Source organism: Centroberyx affinis, unplaced genomic scaffold, assembly GCF_046629955.1.
Source record: "Centroberyx affinis isolate AG114_WGS23_722 - 3 ecotype Tasmania unplaced genomic scaffold, CSIRO-AGI_Caff_v1 ptg004125l_1, whole genome shotgun sequence".
Lineage (NCBI taxonomy): Eukaryota > Metazoa > Chordata > Actinopteri > Beryciformes > Berycidae > Centroberyx > Centroberyx affinis.
The window spans coordinates 38395-58554 of NW_027281899.1; the positions used below are offsets into that span (position 1 = coordinate 38395).

The following is a 20160-nucleotide window of genomic DNA, read 5'->3' on the forward strand; positions in this document are numbered from 1 at the left end:
CATTCACTTGGTATAATAAGAAAATGGTTGGTTTTGTGCATCATGTGCTGTTAGCCAAGTTTCAGTAAGAAAAATACAATCTGCCTTTTACATAATATTGGCTTTTAAATCTTTAATGCTTTAAGAGTGTTGTGAAGTATAATGGTGAATGAGGAGTTTTAATTTTATCATATTATTACCAGAATCAGAAACTTTTATTCGCCAAGTACAAGGTGTCAACATAAAGCTGCCTCAGTTTATCCAGGAGTAGGTCAGGGATGATGGTGTTAGAAGCTGAGCTAAAGTCTACAAACAGGATACGGGTGTGGTGTAGGTGTGAGGGCCTTCCAGGTGCTGCAGTGTGTGGTGAACAGACAAGTGGATGGCATCATCTACAGACCTGTTAGCTCTGTATGCAAACAGCAGGGGGTCCTGGAGGGCATCAGTCAGGGTTTTGAGGTGGTGCAGGATGAGACTCTCAGAGCACTTCATGACAACAGAGGTTAGGGCGACCGGTCTGTAGTCATTCAGGCAGGAGATCTTCTGTTTTTTTGGGCACCGGGATGATGACAAAATATTTTGAGGCAAGCAGGCACAGCACACTGGACCAGGGACTGACTGAAGAGGTCAGCAAGGATGGGAGAAAGCTGCTCAGCACAGTGCCTGAGTGTTGCTGGTGAGATACGATCCGGGCCTTCCTGCTCTTTTGTTTCCTGAGTATCCGGCTGACTTCATGGTTGGTGATGGTGATAGGAGGAGGCGGGGAGGGGGGGGGGGGGGTCCTTTGTTTGTCCTTTGTTTTTCAAATCTTGAGTAAAAGGTGTTAAGCCGCTTTGGCAGTATGAGGTCTGCTATAACATTTGAGGGTTTTGTTTTTGTAGTTTGTGATGGTCTGGAGTCCCGTTGGTCCCGATGGTCTGGAGTATCGTTATTGTAATTTAATTTTCCTACTACTGCTGTTTTTTATTTGACCTTACTGCCTGTTTGTTAAACACTTTGTAACTTTTGTTTTCTACTATATAAATAAGGTATAGGCTTCATGTTTTAATTAATTTATCAGCTAAAGTTTCCGTATGACCCTTTTACCATCAGATGTTGACCCACCCAGCTTCCATGCTCTCCGCCCCTAAACGTCACACCTGGTCATAGCTTAGGCTACCTCTTGCCTGGGTCGCCCATGTGGAAACTTCGAGTTTCCGATATTTCCGACAGCACTTGAATGCAGCAGAGCAAATCCCATGATTTTGTGGAACTTTGAACTTGAAGTAGAAAGTGTGGTAAAAAAGGAAATTAGATGATGAGAGTGAGTGGATGAAGTGGAACAGACACGGAGCTGCTGTGGAAATCAGGAGGAAAGAGTAAAAAAAAAAAAACATTTGCTGCAGAGTAACAGGTAGTAGCGCTATTCCCCAACAGCGCAGCGATTTGCGACTGGATTATCACCCAGATAGTATTCATCCTCACCCCGCTGGCACCGTGATGGCCCTCCGTTACCACAACAAAGTTGCCATCGTCACTGGAGGATCCAAAGGCATTGGCAGAGGGATTGTCAAAGTGTTTGGTATGCTAATTGATATTTCATTTTGCTTGTGGATGCGTGTGTGTGACCATGACGAGGCGCACTTAACATATTCTATCCGTTTCAGTGGAGAATGGTGCCAAAGTGGTGTTCTGCGCAAGAGGAGGTGAGTCGTTTTAATTGCTTTTTAATTGATTTTTCTCATACATTCTTATTGTTATCAGAATAATAACTGTATCACCTCTACCATTTGTGCATCATTTATTGTGATTGTTTATTGTGTAAATTATATTAATAGTAGGCCTAATGGATGAGTAGGCTATGCATCTGCTAAAACACAAGTACTGGAATTATAGCCATACTGAAAGACAGTGAAACCTAAAATGATGATATAAATTATATATATTTTGTCTTAATCTTCTCTCCACAGCTGCAGCAGGTGAGGCTCTAGAGGCGGAGCTCAACAAAACAGGGCCAGGCTCATCCAAATTTGTCCCATGTGACATCTCCAAAGAGGAAGACATCAAGGTGAAGCGCTACTTTAATACTGCAGTCTGGTTATAGGCCTGTGATTCCCTCATGGCACGGACAGAGTCTGGTCCTGATCACAAGACCTGCAGCTCAGATTTAATTGTGTTTATCAGCTGGTCGGACTTCAGGGCCATATTGAGGCACAGCGTTCCCAGTCTGGGATGAGGCAGACAAGCTAAACATTCAGTAACATTCAGTAACTAATTATGAAATAAATGTTAGATTTTTTTTACACCCAAAAGATTAAGATGATGCCAAAATTTACACCTGCAGCAACTTTAACTTCAGGCATTTTTCCAGCTCCCCCAATTTATTTTAGACAACTCCCAAAACCCCTCTCTCTGTCTCTCTCTCTCTCTCTCTCTCTCTCTCTCTCTCTCTCTCTCTCTTGTCTTCAGGATTTTTCAGTTTTTTCTGTTTCCATTGCAACAGATCACACTGATGTTGATGCTTGCAAAAATAGCCTTTGCACTTGACTCAGACCAGTTCAGTAACCAGTTGAGTGTGTTTGGTTGTGCTGCTGTTTGCTCACCTGGCTGATGTGTTGTGCTTCTCTATTGTGGCTCTGCTGTGATTTTTTTGTCTAACTGGTTTCTCTGCCCTCCTTGTTCAAACTCTGCTGAAGTCAGATGTAAATCTCTCCTCAGAGACTGATTGCGGTGACAGTTGAGCGTTACGGACAGATAGACTGCCTGGTGAACAATGCAGGGTGGCGTGAGTGTCTCCTCTCTTTTTCTCAGGAGAACTGATGTTGAGGTCTTGAAGACATTTTGTGTTGGTGTTACGCTTCAATTCTCTTTTATTTATCTCCTCCTGCCCGCTCAGATCCACCTCATAAACCCACTGATGAGACTAGTGCCGAGGAGTTCAGAGAGCTGCTGAACCTCAACCTCATCAGCTACTTCCTGGCCTCTAAAGTAATGTTTCAAACTCATATAAAGTGTGTTTGAATGCGTGTGTGCATGTGTGAAAGTTCAGAAAATGTCACTGAATTTATTTATCCATGTTTCGTAATGGATAGGCTAGGCATCTGTTAAAACACAAGTACTGGAATTATACTGAAAGACAATGAAACCTAAAATAATAACATTAATTGAGCATATTTTGTATTAAGTGTGTATGAATGTGTGTGTGCATGTATGTGAAAGTTCAGAAAATGTCACTAAATTTATTGTTCATTGTTTACTTGAATCCCCATTAGTTGTTACCAAGGCAACAACTACTATTCCCGGGGTCCACCTAAATATACATATGCTTACACACACACACACACACACACACACACACACACACACACACACACACACACACACACACAAACATAGCCTACATACATACATACATAATACAATCACGGCAATACCCCCCTCCGATTAGTATGAATAATATAAAAAACCTAATACATATACAACAGAACCCACCCATTTGATTGTAGATTTCTCTTTTTTGATGGCTTTGGAGGTTCATACTGATCCCAGACCCACAATTATGTACTGTATGTATATGTACACACACACATACACACACACACACACACACACACACAAGCATGTAGGATATTTGAATATAGGCCTCCTCCCTGCCTCCACAGTATGCGCTGCCACACCTGCGTCAGCGTCAAGGAAACATCATCAATGTGTCCAGTCTGGTGGCCTCCATCGGCCAGAAAGACGCTGCGCCTTATGTTGCCACTAAGGTGAGTCACAAGCCCAGGCAGCAACTTCATCATCCCTTTACTGCCATCTGAGGTAAAAAAAAGGAGTCCTGTCATGTGATCTTCTTCCCACAAGGGGGCGATCATTTCCATGACAAAAGCGATGGCTGTGGATGAGAGTCGCTACAAAGTGAGAGTCAACTGGTGAGCCAAACTGCAAACTACAGCTTCATGGGGTCCCACAGCAAAACGAGGAATTTAATTTCACTATGATTCGCTTCACTAGAAATTATCCCAATTAGAGAGTGTATAAGAGTGACTTTTGCAACCATAGATTTCACTCTCACCCCTATTATTTTACCCATGTACAGTGTAGACAGTTATACAGTTCAACTTAACAAAAGCCTGGGACAAAATCTTATCAAATGGGGGTCAGTGGCCTCTAATGTGTGTCTATTTTGGGGAAACTGTGACATGAAGCCCTGATTAAAGAGAATATAACATCTACAGGTGTTTAATTCCTTCCTAACTTGACACTACCCTTATTAAGACGGCCTGCCTTTTGTTGCAGCATCTCCCCTGGTAATGTGATGACACCTCTGTGGGAAGATTTAGCAGGACAGACACCAGATGCTGCAGCAGCCATTAAAGAGGGAGAAAACTCTCAGGCAAGTTCACACACGGCTTCCTACACACCTGGGAAGATGGGGGAAGGTATGGGAATTAGAATTGATCATTTCCAGGCCTTGAAAGGTTTGGGAATTGCACAAAAAGTATGAAAAGAAAAACATGGTTGTTGACATACTGAATCTTCAACAACTGAGTAGTTAATAGAGTTGACAGTCATGTTACCCATTCACTATCAGCATACTGAATACTGATCAAAACCTTCAAATCAAGTCAAGAATGTCTGAATAAAGTCTTGAATTTTTAAAAGTGAAAAGTATAGAAACCTTGTAAACTTTTATCAATGTTGTTCAATGCTAAGTTTTATTACCAGGTTCAACACTGGTCCAAAATTAAGCGTTTTCACCAGCATGTGATAGCTGTAAATGTAGAAACTATATGGCTTTGGCACAACACAACAACATTCAAGCTGTAAAGTGACTTTGTGAAACAAGAGCTCTTCTGTCCTGTAGCAGCTTTGCTTCCTGCTGCTGCTCAGCGCTTTACACCGGGACACAAACTCTGATTTCTGCTCTGCTAAACTGTGACACGGGTGAAAATGCAGAAAACGACTCCATGTTTCTCCGCACTTTAATGTAAATCATTATGAAATACCCTTCCGCCCCGGCTACATTGTTGTTTTAACGCTCCCACAGCCTCGCTCTCTGCTCTGTCTGCTGTGTTGTAAATGTTAAACCCTGTCTCTCCTGCCCTGTCGGGATGGATCCACCCTGGAAGAGGATCAGACCGCTTTTGTTCTGTAAATTGTAGCTTTATGTCCAAACCGGCTGAGGTGGGAAAGGCCTTTGAACCTCACAGGGTGTTTATTATTCACTACAGAGAGGAGAGACAAGTCTGCTGGCTGCTAGAGTCTCAGCTTGCACTTCATTATTCATACTGTAAAGAGGGAAGAAAGATATCTATTTCTCTTGTAGCAACTGATAATGTAATAACTGACGGATAATGTAATAACTTGTCAAAATGTAATAAAACGCCCCTGTAAATGGTAGAAAATGTAATAAAACCTATTCATGTAATAAATTACATTGCATTATTACATTAACCAGCGATTATTGCTTCATAAGGGGGTTTAACATATTGTTACCTGAGGTTGTAATAATAATAATAATGACTCATAATGTAATAACCCTAGTTATATTGTTCTTATCTTTATTAGGTATTACATTTACAGTCAGTATTATTACAACATTATCAACTAAAAACATTCAACCCTTATGAGGTAATAAACACTGGTTAATATAACAATGGGATTCTATTACATTATCTGGGAATTTATGACATTAACAGGTTTTATTACATCTTTAACCCATTTAGAGGGACATTGTATTACTTTTACTCAAGTATTAGCTGTTACAGTATCAGTTGTAGAAAAAATTAAAAGGTTCCCTTACAATGCTTGGGCAGGGAAGAGGGCTCAGAAAAAACACTGCCCTCTAATACCAATTTTGGGTGATTTTTCAGACCAATTATACAAGGGTACAGAGGGAAACATGTAGAATCACTTGCTGTGGAATATAACAATTCAATTCCAAATCCTTATTTGTAATTCAGTGAAGGGAAGGTCTGTACATCCTGTGGATTCAATTTAATATTCAAAGCTTTTTACCCATTTTGTAAAACATTAGAAACAACTATGAAGTGCTGGCAAGACAATGTGAAGTCACTTTAATGTTAATGTTTACTAGAATATGGCGTCTTTCTCCTTCTCTGTTTTATAAACTTTCAACTTGTCAGGACTCGGGGCGTCTCCTGAAGTTGGACTATTAAAAAGCTGCTGCTTGTGTTATTTGCATCAGCAGTTTGTGAATGTGAACACTGCTATTAGAGGTATTACAGGTTATTGTACAATCTTCAGTCTTTTCTATTTATTTATGCAATGAATATGAGGAATATGGAGGATGTGGAAACCTACATTAGGCCTACCTGACATGAGAAACTCTTGGAAAGCTCTGATTGAGTTAAAACCAATACATCTGGAATTATCGTTTTGCATTTAATTATCTAATTACACGTGGTACAAGATTGCATCTTCATTTGGTGAATAAGAATATAGGAGGGCCAAAGAAAAAAAAAACACCCTAATGTTTGTTTTTTTGTTTGTTTGTTTCCTTTTTTTAATGCTTATTGAATTAGGCAAAGTGAATGAGAACCAAACTGCTTTTAAAATGTAATAAGTGTAAAAACATCCTATATTTTCAGCAACAGTGGGAGCAATTGCAGGGGTAGTGATACTGTACACACACACGCGTGCACGCACACACACACACACACACACACACACACACACAGGAACTACCCAGAGCAACCCAACCGGCAACAATCTTGCACTGGCAGTTGAGTGTGTGAAAGGATGAGAAATGCCTCTACTCCCACAATTCACGGCGGTTTTCTTCTTCTCTGGTGAAACAGCTGATAGGTCGTATGGGGACAGAGGCAGAGAGCGGACTGGCTGCTTTATTCCTGGCTGCCGACGCCACCTTCTGCACCGGGATAGACCTGCTGCTCAGCGGAGGGGCCGAGCTCAACTACGGCTTCAAGAGTCAGATCCAGCCCTAAAACTAACTGACTCCTTTGTTCAATACAGAGCATATATTCAGGTGTGCTGATTGCATTTATAAAATAATTTCTGTATGGTTTTAAATGCTGAAGGCTGTCTTATATTTAGTACAGTAAAATAAAGGGGCATTTCATACATTTGTGAGGGCGAATTTTGTTTCTGCAGCTAGACATTTATTAAGCTCATAGTTTTGGCACCATGACCAACCAAGTAACACGACCTGTACCACTCCCCACTCACGGACCAATCAGCATCGCTCTCTTTGAACTCAAATAACCTCCCTTTTTTTCATGCGTTCTGGTTTTGCCCAATCAGATGACACGCATTTTTTCACGCCCATCATTTACTTCCTGATTGACCCTTTATTGGCTGAGTGGACCGGTCATTTTAACTACATTGTTACACTGTAATTAGTGTAAATGGTACATTAACACTCTTTCTCGAGATACACAACTCTCTTGCAAATGTGAAATTATTATTCATGATATAGGATATTTTTTTCTCTGTCGGAGAGGTCTCAAACGGATTTGAAAATAAATCAGACTATTCAGAAAAGTGCAAAAAAAAAAAAAAAAAAAACCCAAGTGAAGGGCATTTGTTGGTTGAGAGGTTCAGGCTTCACCTCAGCTGAGCAGTGTCTCACATTCCAAAGCGGAACTCAAGTTGACTTTGGCTCGCGGAATTTGTTGCTACACGAACAGATTTACCGTTTTTCGTCATTACGTAGCGGCGATGGCAGCACTCAGAACGGTGAGTCCAAAGATCAATGTTTATCTCCTATTATTGTCTGCTTGTGTTGACTGTCTCGGTGAATGATTCACTTAGAACAACCAATTAGTCAATCGATTATGTTTAAGTTAGATAATGAGTCTTTAAAGTCGGCTGGTTGACTCGGGCTGATGTGCTTGTCCCGCCAACACGGGAGAAAGGGGGCAAAACAAGGCAGCGTTTAGCCGTGAAACGTGCCGACAACACCTCGCTAAACTCCATTCAGAAATCTGGCTGTTTTGTTTGATCTCGCTTATCAGCAAAGGTGCACACCTCCTAAAACAAGACATATGATCTGTTCCAAATGGCCTGCTGCGCTCATCACCCTCCACTGTGTGTTTTGGTGGGACAAGATCCAATTCAAAAGAAATAAATGAAATTTAATTTAAATTAGTGCCGATTGGTGGATTAAATGTATGCCGAAGTGAAGAATGGTTCCTAACGAAGCAGCAGGTCGTGAGTCAAATTTATATGCCGTGTGTATGTTTCCCCGTAAGCAAGTCCCCATTAAATTGTCCGATTTTTGAATGGAGTTTGGCGTAATGCTCTCCCCCAGCACTAATCTGTTCGGCTGCAGACGTTATATGTGTATGCTGTTGTGTAAAGTTGTTATTACCCTACACTTTCACTAGGTGTTTCACATTCATATTGAAATTGAGAAATAGCGGCTGACTCAAAATTCGACGTCGGACGCAAAAACCTTAGAGATATTATATAATAAGCCTAGTAGGAATGTTAGTGTTGGTGTTGTTATTAACTTGAATTTCAGTACCTCACTAGAAGAATTGCCATTGTTTTCCACCATGCCTCCTCCTGACTGTTTTATTCATTGCGTCAGCTACGCAGGAGGACCTAACTAACTTGTTGACCATGCTTTCCTCATTTTGCTCTTACTTATCAGAGCAATGTGTGTGTGTGTGTGTGTGTGTGTGTACGTGTGTACACATATGTGTGTGTGCACTTGTCTGATACTATTTAAAGCACACTGTTGGCACCAGTTGTCCCTTACAGACATGTGCCCCTACGCACATAAGCTGCAGAAAAAAATGCAGGTGCTGAACACACACACACACACACACAAACACACACACAATGCCACACACCTTGCATTGGCCCCTATGTATCCCAGCTGTTGGAGAAATGACTGTGTCACCTTGACTGAAAGACACACTTTTTTCACCGTTGCAATAAACTGCTTATGAAAACCTCTGTGATATTTTGCATAGAAGAACACTACAGTGAGTCTGCAGTTTTGCACAGAGCTTTGTCATCTGTCATCCCCAGGCACTCCATGGACGGTTTGTTCAGGCCCTTCCCTTCTCCTTTGGATCGTTGCGCTCTGCCAGCTCCTTTAAGGTAATGAAAAGAATATAAATGCCTGAGTTTACGTCAGCAGCGAGGGCCCGTGTCACCTCCGCCCTCTGGAATTTGACTAGTGTAGCATGACTGTGCTTGCCTGGTGGCTTCATCACAGAACCCAAGGTGTTAAAACATTTATGGGAGGAAGGAAGTCACATTTTTCCAGCGTGTCAAGAGGTGGATGTATTTCCTCAACCTTGACTTAAGTCAGTTGCTTAGAAACTTCAAATTTTTTTTGATGTAATTGTGACTGTGCTCCCTCTTTTTCTTTCCCTAACTGTCTCCACGCTGTCATTATTTAATTCAGTTTAATTAATTGTGTCTAATTGACCGGATTACTCAACATCCTGGCTCTTTTTGGTGCTCAACTAATTCTCCTTTTAAAGCATGCTCTGTCAATAATACTGAAGAAAATCATTGTATTCGTGGCTCGCTCTGCTCTTGTCCTGTTTCTTTCTCTCCGCCTCTTTCCGGCTGCCTTGTCCTCCCCTCTCCTCTCCCAGGCAGCAGATCTCACCGTGGAGCGCAACACGGCCGGCAAGCCGAGGCCCGACCCTTCCTCCTTGGTGTTCGGCAAACAGTTCTCCGACCACATGCTGACCGTCCTCTGGTCGGAGAAGGGCGGCTGGGAGGCGCCGCAGATCAAACCCTTCCAGAACCTGTCGCTGCACCCGGCCAGCTCCGCCCTGCACTACTCCATAGAGGTGAGAGAGGAGCGATCGCCCCAACACGCTACATACAAGTCAGATCTATTCCTGTGTGATCGCATTCCCGCTGAGCGCAGCAAGTCTGCTCGTCATGGAAGTAGGGTTCAACCGATAGTGATAGCAATAGTCAATATCTTCAAATTGGACCGTTTCATGCCAAAAAATCTAGAATACATTAAGCCTTTTAAATAAATTAATTTACATTTACATTAATTACATAAACTAGAATTTATAACCTCCTCCTCTCCTCTCCTTGTCTCCTCTCCTCTCCTCCTCTTCTCTCCTTGTCTCCTCTCCTTCTCTCCTCTCCTCTCCTCTCCTCTCCTCTCCTCTTCTCTCCTCTCCTCTCCTTGTCTCCTCTCCTTGTCTCCTCTCCTCCTCGTCTCCTCTCCTCTCCTTGTCTCCTCTCCTCTCTCCTCTCCTTGTTTCCTCTTCTCGTCTCCTCTCCTCTCCCCTCCTTGTCTCCTCTCTCCTCCTCTCCTCTCCTTGTCTCCCCTCTCCTCCTCTCCTCTCCTTTTCTCCTCTCCTCTCTCCTCTCTCCTCTCTCCTCTCCTCTCCTCTCCTGTCCTTGTCTCCTCCTCTCCTCTCCTCTCCTCTCCTCTCCTCTCCTCTCCTCTCCTCTCCTCCATGGTGGGACACACAAACACACAAACCGCTCTCCAATTATAGTAGTAGGATAAATAAAATGTGCAAAGAAAACAAATTTTCATGTCAGGTTTTCCAGACTGTTTTTCCGTAGCAGTGTTTAGGGAGGAAGCTCCATCATATCCTCAGTAGACGACACTGACTGGCCGATATCTGTTATTTAACTGAAAGGCCGATATCAGCCAGATATACTGGGAAACCAATATAGATGATATGTTTTGTGTCTCTGTCTGTCCTCTGTCCAGCTGTTTGAAGGCATGAAGGCGTTCCGCGGGGTCGATAACCACATCCGTCTCTTCAGACCCATGTTGAACATGAACAGGATGCACCGCAGCGCCGAGAGAAGCTGCCTCCCCGTGAGTCTTTGTCCCACCTGGTCCTCAGAGTCCCACCACCCCCCGTCAGTGGTGGCCCTCGCTCATATGGGTTCATGAAGGCTGATATAATTATGTTTGGATTGAAGCTGCAAATAGCCGATATTTTGTGCCAGTATTCAGTATCTTTTCATTTGACCATTTTCACAGCCAAAAAAATCCCCCCAAAAATGGCAAGGATTCAGTGTTTACCCCAGAATTGTATTGTTGTCATGATGGATGCATTTATTCCATCATGGGACAGTAAGACTCTCCACTGAAACCCAGGATAATGAAATGAGTGAGGCAGGTTCGCAGGTTTTACAGACTGAAGCTACTCCCTCACCACACTGGAATGACTTTCTCTTCTCAGCTATTTGAAATAGTAATAATAATAATTTAAAAAAACATTCACTAGCGGAGGTCAGGGAGGAACCTCCATCGTATCAGAGGTGGACGACACTGATGGGGTGATATCCAATTTATAAAACGGTTAGTATCGGCTGTTTTAGAGAGTTCAACCCTAGTTTTCAACAAGCAAAATTAGTAGTAAAAAGAGAGAAGGAAACAGGACAGTAACAGCCACCAGGTGACACTCTTCTCTCTGGTCTCTCTAGTTGTTTGACAAAGCTGAACTGCTGGAGTGCATCAGGAAGCTGGTGGAGGTGGACCAGGAGTGGGTTCCCTACTCCCTGGACGCCAGCCTCTACATCAGACCCACCTTCATAGGAATTGAGGTGAGCATTAGTGTTGCCGAACTGACTGAAAGTGCAGAAAATCCGGTTACATTCATAATACTCTTAACACCGGGGTTTTCAGTCATCAGGAGTTTACAGGTTTTCATTCCAACCAAACAAAGCCTCTTTACCCACTGCAGTACCTCCAAAACAACATTACAGTCGTACTAAGTGAGTTCCCGTCCCCTCCTCCTCCTCCTCCTCCTCCTCCTCCTCCCAGCCCTCCTTGGGGGTTTCTCGCGCAGGACACGCTATGATCTTTGTCATCGTCGGCCCTGTGGGACCCTACTTTGCCACCGGGTCCTTCAACCCCGTCTCCCTGCTGGCAGACCCTTCCTTCGTCCGGGCCTGGAGGGGCGGCGTCGGGGAATACAAGATGGGAGGGTGAGTGTGCTGTCCTTCCTCTTTTCCATTCCATCCCCTCTAGAGGTGAACCTGTACAAAATTTTCAGAACCAATACGAGTGTAGTGTGGATCAGTGGATATGAGTCTATTGGCCTATTTATAAAACAGGAACAAGTGCATCAGTTCCGTTTATTAACCACTAACCTCTGAATACCAATAGTCAATCAAAATGTAAAAAATGATCACTAATAATAAAATAGAAAATAGGCTACATAACATGGGCTAAAGCAGTGTTTTTTCAATCCCTGTCCTGTAGGTTCTCTTGCACACTTGATCCAATTAATGGCTTAATGCTGATTGGTTGAGCAGTAGAAACAGATCTACCACATGAAACCACAACATGAAAGTGTGCAGCCCGCAATTGGATCAGGTGTGAAAGAGTAAAGATTGAATCAGGGAACAAAAAGTCACAGGACAGGGGGAGCTTGAGGACCGGGATGGGAAACACACATTTTTTTTTAAATAACTGCTCAAACACAACTTGTTATGAACTCAAAACCAGCTTATTCAGAACAGGTTAATCGATAAAGAACAGTGTAGTTAGGTTAGGCCTAATAAAACACAATGGTATTCAGTCTAAACAAAATGAACTTCACAAATAGCAGAATCTCCTCATTTTCATTTTCCTCCTGGCGGTAAAGTTTTATTTCACACCAAATTGCATGGATATCGGGACACAGCTTTGTCTGATTCCTGTACTACAGATACTGTCAGCGCTTCTCTAGTCTCCACTCAGTCCACGTAGCCTTTAATCACAGGCCTGGCTCCACATGACTCTGTATCATGCCAGACCAGCGCCTGCTCAGCTGCGGTTACATAACACCGCTGAAACACCACCAGGCCAACAAATCTCTCTCCCATCAGAGGCTTAAGAGGGAGTTGGTTATATCCTCTGCTCTTCTCAGGCCGTTCCTGGTTATTTGTGACACACTGAAGGAGCAGTATAGTTAGTAACATCTGTGGAAGTAGGTGTGGGCTGGGGAAGAGACTACTTTCCAGACTCAGTTTGAGATTTGTAACTGGATTGCATTGTTCTGAAATTTCTGCACTGCAGTCACAGGGAGATAATATTTCCCAAGTGCAGAATGTCTGGTAGAGCAGCGTAGTTCTCAGGACGCGATTTTGATTTAATGCCAGGAGTTATGCAATGAATTCAGAAAATGCAGGCCATGTAATGAGTGGCTTCCTTTCAGCTGCAGATGGTAGAGTAGATTCAGTTAACCAGCTGAAATGTTTTCCTCTGTGTCCTCTGGGCGGCCATATTGGAGACATTTCTCACAAGCTTCCTCCCCTCGCAGCACGAGGATCGCTCTGTGTGTGTTTTTGTCTTTTTTTTTTTAAGGGACATGAAGCGCATCTCTGTTTCCATTCATCTACACTTTCCATCACAGCCGAAACGTGTCAGCTCCCTTTTTCAGTGGCCTGAAGTAAATTTCCTGTTAGTTTCTCTGACCAGCCATGCGCACCTTTGGAGCGGGTAACGTTTCTATGGTAACAGCGGCCTCTGTGATTGGTGGGAACTCGTTACAACTTGTGGGTGGTGTAATATTTCACAAGGAACCTGGGTTTTTTAACAATGAAGTTGAAACCAGATTGACATATACATATATGAATAGGAACATACAAATATACTGTAGTCATTTCACAGTCTGATAGCTCATGGGAACTCTACATCTACAACAGTTAAATGGCCTATGGGAAAAAATATATGGAGGGGAAAAAGTCCAAAGCATTCTGCACACTGCCAAAAATCAGCTGGACAAATGTCTAGCCAAAATATGTAATTTATTAACACAAATGCATAGTGACAAACTTAAAGGTACAAGTGTATCAACAAATAACAAAAAGAAGAAATAAAAAATAAAAATAATATGGCTAGAGGAGCAGATGTTTCATCAGTGCTCTATGGAGAGCAAACACATTTCCCATTAAGATGATACCTCCTTATTAGATGAGAAAACAGGTGAGTGACTTACACTTCCTCATTCTTCCTAATGCATAAGTCAGCCGAGTTCATCAGCCAGAGATGAAGATCACTCCGCTGCAGCTCCGCCCCCTTACAGTAAATATCCCAAAGCACTGAGTTGGCAAGGAAAGCAAAGTATAAACACATCAGTTAATGTAAACGGAACCAAGAGGATTAAAACTGCCAGAATCCATAATCCATCCCCCCTCCACCCAACAGCAATGATACATTAAAAAACAAATAATGAAGTGGACACATGATCAGACAACAGTCACCTGAGTGGATCAGAAGAGTCCACATTCAGATCCTCGTTTATGCTGTTGGTGCCAATTTTAATCCGTTTCAGAGAAGATGGATTAAAGAAGACTATTCCTCTCAGTCTCTTTTCTGTGGTGAGAAAAAATCCCAAGGTCTCTCCCTACCCATCCTCTAATTTATTTTCACCCCTCTTCACCCCCCCCCCCCCCTCCTCCCTTCCAGTAACTACGGCCCCACGATAGCGGTGCAGAACGAGGCGGTGAAGCAGGGCTGTCAGCAGGTGCTGTGGCTGTACGGAGAGAAGGAGGAGATCACCGAGGTCGGCACCATGAACCTCTTCATCTACTGGACCAATGAGAATGGAGGTGAGACCCTTTTCCTGTCTGTCTGTGGGTCTGTCTGTGTCTGTCGTCTCAGCTTGTTCAGTGTCTGTTGATGGGGAAGTGTCTCCCCCTGTTGGCTTTTAATGTTTGTGTGGCTATAAACCTGGGTTGGACTGATACAGCTTTTTGAAGGCTGATAATGGACACCCAATATTTTTTTGCAGAATTTCGGTGACTTTAAATTGTTTTTGCAAATAATTTGATTTGACCATTTTTGTACCAAAAATTTGTATTCCTGGCAAGGTGAAAAGGCATTTAGATCATGGGACACTAAAGGGTCCTAACCCAGGTCAGGTCAGTGTGAGATTCCCTTAGGTGGATGTGGACAACAATGATGTCGTCTGATATTTGATTATTAATAAAGGCCAATATTGTCCCAATTTATCGTCTGTCCCTACTAAAAACTCTGTTATTGATCATATTGTGATCCCATCATTTGGATTTTAAAAGGGTCTATTCTTTTCTCAGTGTCAATTTAGCAGCGGTGGGCCCCCACAGTAAGAAACGTGCAGGGTATAGTTGTATACATGTCTTTTTTGTTTTGTTTTTTCTTTTCTCTTCTTTTCTCTTTGTTTGTTTGTTCTGTCTCTAACTCTAAAGCGAGGACAAATCTGTAATACTGAATGTATTTTACGACTGCTTCCTCAATAAAAAAAGATTTAAACACAGAAACGTGCCACTAAGAGAAAATGACAAACTGACATTTAGCTCTATTTCTCTCAAAACGGAAAAGAAACAAACACTAGTATAGTGTAAAGAAATCATGCTTTTATCATAAAGTATTGAAATAATAGTTTAACTGCTACAACCCCGCAACTGAACCAAATCTGGGAGCAAAAAAACGGGAATGATCATGGAAACTAAAACATAAATTTATCGACCATGTATGTGCTGGTGTTTACTGTGTGTGTGTGTGTGTGACAGTTGTGTTTCTGTGTCTGCAGAGAGAGAGTTGCTGACTCCTCCGCTGGATGGCATCATTCTCCCCGGAGTCACCAGACAGTCTCTGCTGGACCTCGCCAGAACTTGGGTAAGACAGGGAGGGAGGGAAGGAGATGAAAGAAATGGACAGACAGGGTTCTACAGTGCAGCTGTTTTATTAGTGCATACTACCTAGGAAATTCAAACAGACCTTGTGCAAGTGATCATGTCCTCGGGTTTTCTCCGTGTTGTTTTTGGAGGGGGAAACGTCTACTCAAGTAACACACCCTGATTTGTTTCGATGGCAATCCTTCACTCACAACAAGGCATTCACGTCAGAACCTCGACTGACCTGAAAAGCCAGCCGGTGCCAGTCGGCTTTTGGCGCAGGAGATCCTCCCTTTGTCCTGATCGGTCCTCATCCAGTCGAAACAACTGTCAAATGAAAACAGGATATGCTGCATGATTAAGCTCATCGTCGATGCTCTTTCTGTCTCTCTTAGTCATTAATGTCACGCTTTTACTGTAAGTAAGTAAAGTTTATTTATATAGCACCTTTCACAGAGCAAAGTCACAAAGTGCTTCACAGGAGTAAAATAGTTAAAATAAGACCATCAAGTAGTAAAAAACAATAGAACATAAAAACAAAGGACATAAAAACACACAGAAATACAGACACAAGAGGCCAGTCTGAACAGATGAGTCTTTTAAAAGTGTCAACAACTGTATTTTCCTGTTAAGGCGAAGGTGAAGTGCGGCACACTGCATGACATTAACGGCTCACGTTTTATGCTTCACAAACTCAGATGAGCCTAGCAGAGTATTTAGTGTGAATATCTGCTGATGCCGACTGGTTGAACTCGGTTGATGGAAGCATTCCTGTCCCTCTGGTTGCAAAAGAAGGAAAGACGTCTAGTAAAAAGCAATTGGACACCACTGGCCCACATATTGTACATATTTTCATTCATTGTTCTTTGTCTCAGTATTTCCTGCTGCTGTTTTGTGCACAGTCATGATACTGTGACTTTTTTTCATTCATACATTTCCACTTATATCCTCTTGAAATGTTGGAACTGCATTTGCTATATTTGTGTTCGTGTTCTTCATCCTATTACTGTTTTGCAGCTGCAGTGATTCAGTTTCCCTGGGCAGATCATTAAAGTTTGATCTTGCCTTTTCACTGTGTGCCTGGTTTCTGTCAGGGTGAGTTCAAAGTGACGGAGCGCTCAATGGAGATGAAGGAGCTGCTGGGGGCTCTGGACTCGGGGCGGGTCCTGGAGGTGTTTGGAGCCGGGACGGCCTGCGTCGTCTGTCCCGTCGGCAGCCTCCTCTACAGAGGAAAGGTAGGAGTTTACCTTCTGTGTCGCTAAACTCCCCTTTCTCAATATTTGTGCCGTCTTACCCCTGTCCAGGCTTTGATTAAAGTCTCCGTTTAACTACTTGTTTCCCCAAACTGAGAATTAGGGCTGGGCGATAATTCAATATTATCGTTTATCGTCTTTCAGTGAAATCATATTGTGATGATATGAAGATATTTTGATATCGTGACACACATTTCTGCTGTCTAAATTGATGATGACAAGCAAATTTTACTTAAAAAAACTCTGATAAAATGAGGTATGGTAGGAATATTATTTCAACATTCCAGTTTTGTTTGACACCACACCTAACATTACCATTCGGTTCAATGAGATGAACATTAATTTGATTATTTAATGTGATTTTGCATACATGAACCATATCGTGATATATATTGATATCGAGAAAAATCCTTATGATTATCATTATATTCATTTCAACCATATCGCCCAGCCCTACTGAGAATAAACCATTTTCAGTTCTGTCTTTTGTGAAAAATCTGACAATATTATGGTGATGTTGTTCTGATATCTTAAGAACAGTATCATGAATGATTCCCCCTCTCTAAAAAAATCCCTTCTAACTCTTTTCCTAGCACTTGCTCTTACATGATTGTTGTACGGTCACAGGAATACTGTAAGGCCACTAAGCCCCTGACCTTTGACCTCCTTATGTTTAGATGCTTGTAATTTTTGTTGATCTAGGGATTGAAGCTCATTCTACTGTTGCACTCACTGCAAGTCACTCTGGATAAAAGCTAGAGGCCTAAAGCGTAAATGTAAATCTGTGTGTCCTGTCGTCTCTCTCTCTCTCTCTCTGCCAGACGTACCAGATCCCCACTATGCAGAACGGTCCAGACTTGGCCAAGCGGTTCTACAAAGAGCTTACTGATATTCAGGTAAGCGGTCTGATACTCATAACGGCTACTTAAAGCTGCACAGGGCAACTTTGCACGTTGGCGGCTCCAAATGGCAGCGAGAGGGAACTGTTTGAAAAATTACAACTTCAATACCCAGAAATCCTGCAAGGTGACGTCAGTAAACTGCTCACAGCTCGCTCGTGTTTCCCAACCGGCCGCTCTGTGATGCTTCATGCCAGAGATACCAAAGGGATGACAGAGGAAAAGATCTCTCAGTTTGTATTTCACTCTTAGGTTTTGATTTGTCACTTCTGTGGGTGGAGAAGTGTTCATGCCCAACATCAGAATTTCATTTGGGCTTTGGGTGGGATATATGGAGTCTCAATTAGTGACTCACTTTGTGATTTAGACTAAGATGGGTGTAGTTTTACATAGAAATCTTGCTAGTGCAGCTTTAACATTTGCAACAAATCAACAAAAATGGATTTTGCTTTTTTTTGTTTTTTATTTATTTTTTCCTTTCCTCTCCTTCCTCTTTGCTCTTGTTCCCTCTCTTCATCCAGTACGGACGCCAACAGAGTGACTGGGCTCCACTGGTCGTTTAAACAGCCGTTTGCACACGCCAGTCGTATCAAGAGAAGTCCCATAATTCCAGTTTGGAAGACCAGCGCTCCCCCCTCCTCCTCCTCCTCCTCCTCCTCCACCTCCACCACCCCCCCCACCCACTAATGCACTCCTGCTTACTGACTGGCCCGAGGAGACGGACGCTCTCTCGCTCTCCGTCGGTCTTCTCAGGCGACTTTTACAGCCGTTTCTCTGTGAACTCTCAAAGGAATAAGGTTAGTCTTTTGAATGTAAACGGCTTGCATTCGAAAGCAATACGAACAACAATATGCAACATCTTGACTGTGCATCGTCGGTCTCACCGCCCTTAACACCAAGCTGTACGCCGCAAAGCAGGAAGACCAGTGTTAACCAGCTGTCATTGGGGTAAAACAAGCAAAAACAGCCAACCAAATAAAACAAAGTGTCGATCAAAGTTTATGTATTGATAAAGATAAGATTCAGTAACATTTGTGTGGGTTTTTCGAAATCTAATCATATTTAGAAAAGATAGCTGATTAGCTGACTAGATTGTCCTGCTTTGTAAAAGGCTACGCTCCATTCGGAAAAAAAAAAAAAAAGCGTTTGTCATTGTATTCACTCCTGTCATGGCACATGTTGGCCTGAGGACAGCGCTCCTCGTAGCTGATAGCACAAAACATTAGCAGACCAATACGGTCATCCAGGCAAATAGGCACAAACTGACAGATTTCAAACATAGGAGTTGAAATATTTGCAATACAGAAGGAGCCAATTGTCTTTTTGTGTAGGACTTGACGTTAGTCGGTTAGCTTCTTGGCAGCACGCGTTCAACAAGTACTGTTATTAATCGTCAGCTGTATTTAAAAAGTGCAATTCATAACTTATATTAATAATAACCTTGTAATACTAGGAACAACTTGTGATGTTTTCTCGGAAACGTTTAACTGTTACATGTGAGTATTTGAAGTTCAAATTGGAAAATGAATAGGAAAGCTGTAAACCCATAGGATGTGTTTTGTTACTGTCACATGTACAGTATATATACTGTATATGTATGTATGTATACACATACTGAGAGAGCTGTTAGAGTATTGCTTTAGTTTCCATGGGGCCATGTCACTTCGACACCAGAGCTTTTTTTTTTTTTTTTTTTTTTTTTTTTTTAAAAACAGCGTCGTAGAAATGAGTTTGCACTGACCTTGGTGATGTCAGGTACGTGTCTGAGTTGTGACTCGGTTTTTAGAGGAAATACGAGAGTGGCTTTTATGTCTGTTGGTTTTGATTGTAAAGATGCTGCTGTGGACAAAGTTTTGCGAAAAAGAAAGAGATTTAAAAGGCGAGGTCTGGGTGAACTTAAGCACGCACAAACGGAAAGCACAGAAGGCCTCGGCCGACACGCTGTAGCCGAGAGACGTTTTAGATTAGTGACTCCTGCACTAGTTTGTGTGTCATCATTATCTAAACAATGTATAGGAACAAGTAGTTTTTTTGTTTTCTTTTTAAATAAGACCTCTGTGTAGGTTTTTAAATTATTTTCTTTCCTTGTGTTGATGTGGATTTAGGCCCACTGTCTTCCAAAGCACCTGTTTGTGTCTCCGGTGTTTGCCGTACTTCCAGCTTCATGTCCTTCCCTTGCTGGTTTTCCTCTCTTTGAATGTATTCTTCCTTTTTTTCACACAAGGTTCACACTCCATACACCTGTCCCTCTCCTCTGTCTAAGTGCCTGACCTGAGTGTGTTAGCGTGTCCTGTGGATCTTCAACCTTTTGTTTTATTCTTTTTCTGGTGTCTGCACTAGGGGGATTTTGCTGGATTCTTTAAGTGATGTGAGGTCAGTTTTTTTTTTTTGTGTGGGACGTTGTTACTTTTAATGTGCTGTTACTTTTATTTGGCTGTTATGTTTTTACAATAAATCTGATCTGTGTTCAC

The 20160-nt window shown here is 42.4% G+C and overlaps 1 protein-coding gene across 4 annotated transcripts; it reads left to right on the top strand.

The window, feature by feature from the left end:
* Window positions 1–1166: 1166 nt before the first annotated feature.
* On the top strand, window positions 1167–20159 carry LOC139663814 (branched-chain-amino-acid aminotransferase, cytosolic-like). Of its 4 annotated transcripts, XM_071542560.1 has the most exons (18): window positions 1167–1540; window positions 1626–1664; window positions 1929–2026; window positions 2677–2743; window positions 2855–2946; window positions 3621–3725; window positions 3820–3887; window positions 4255–4351; window positions 8980–9051; window positions 9558–9758; window positions 10652–10762; window positions 11377–11496; window positions 11717–11880; window positions 14348–14490; window positions 15453–15538; window positions 16632–16772; window positions 17612–17686; window positions 18211–20159. In XM_071542560.1, the coding sequence occupies exons 1-18, from the start codon at window positions 1459–1461 to the stop codon at window positions 18250–18252; spliced, it is 1803 nt and encodes a 600-aa protein (XP_071398661.1). In that variant the 5' UTR covers window positions 1167–1458; the 3' UTR covers window positions 18253–20159. The 4 variants fall into 4 exon arrangements, with proteins under 4 accessions (XP_071398661.1, XP_071398664.1, XP_071398665.1 ...); XM_071542562.1 differs by lacking the exons at window positions 1167–1540; window positions 1626–1664; window positions 1929–2026; ... (3 more) ...; window positions 3820–3887; window positions 4255–4351 and adding an exon at window positions 7348–7677; XM_071542563.1 differs by lacking the exons at window positions 8980–9051; window positions 9558–9758; window positions 10652–10762; ... (5 more) ...; window positions 17612–17686; window positions 18211–20159 and adding an exon at window positions 6780–7147.
* The last annotated feature ends 1 nt before the right edge of the window (window position 20160 follows it).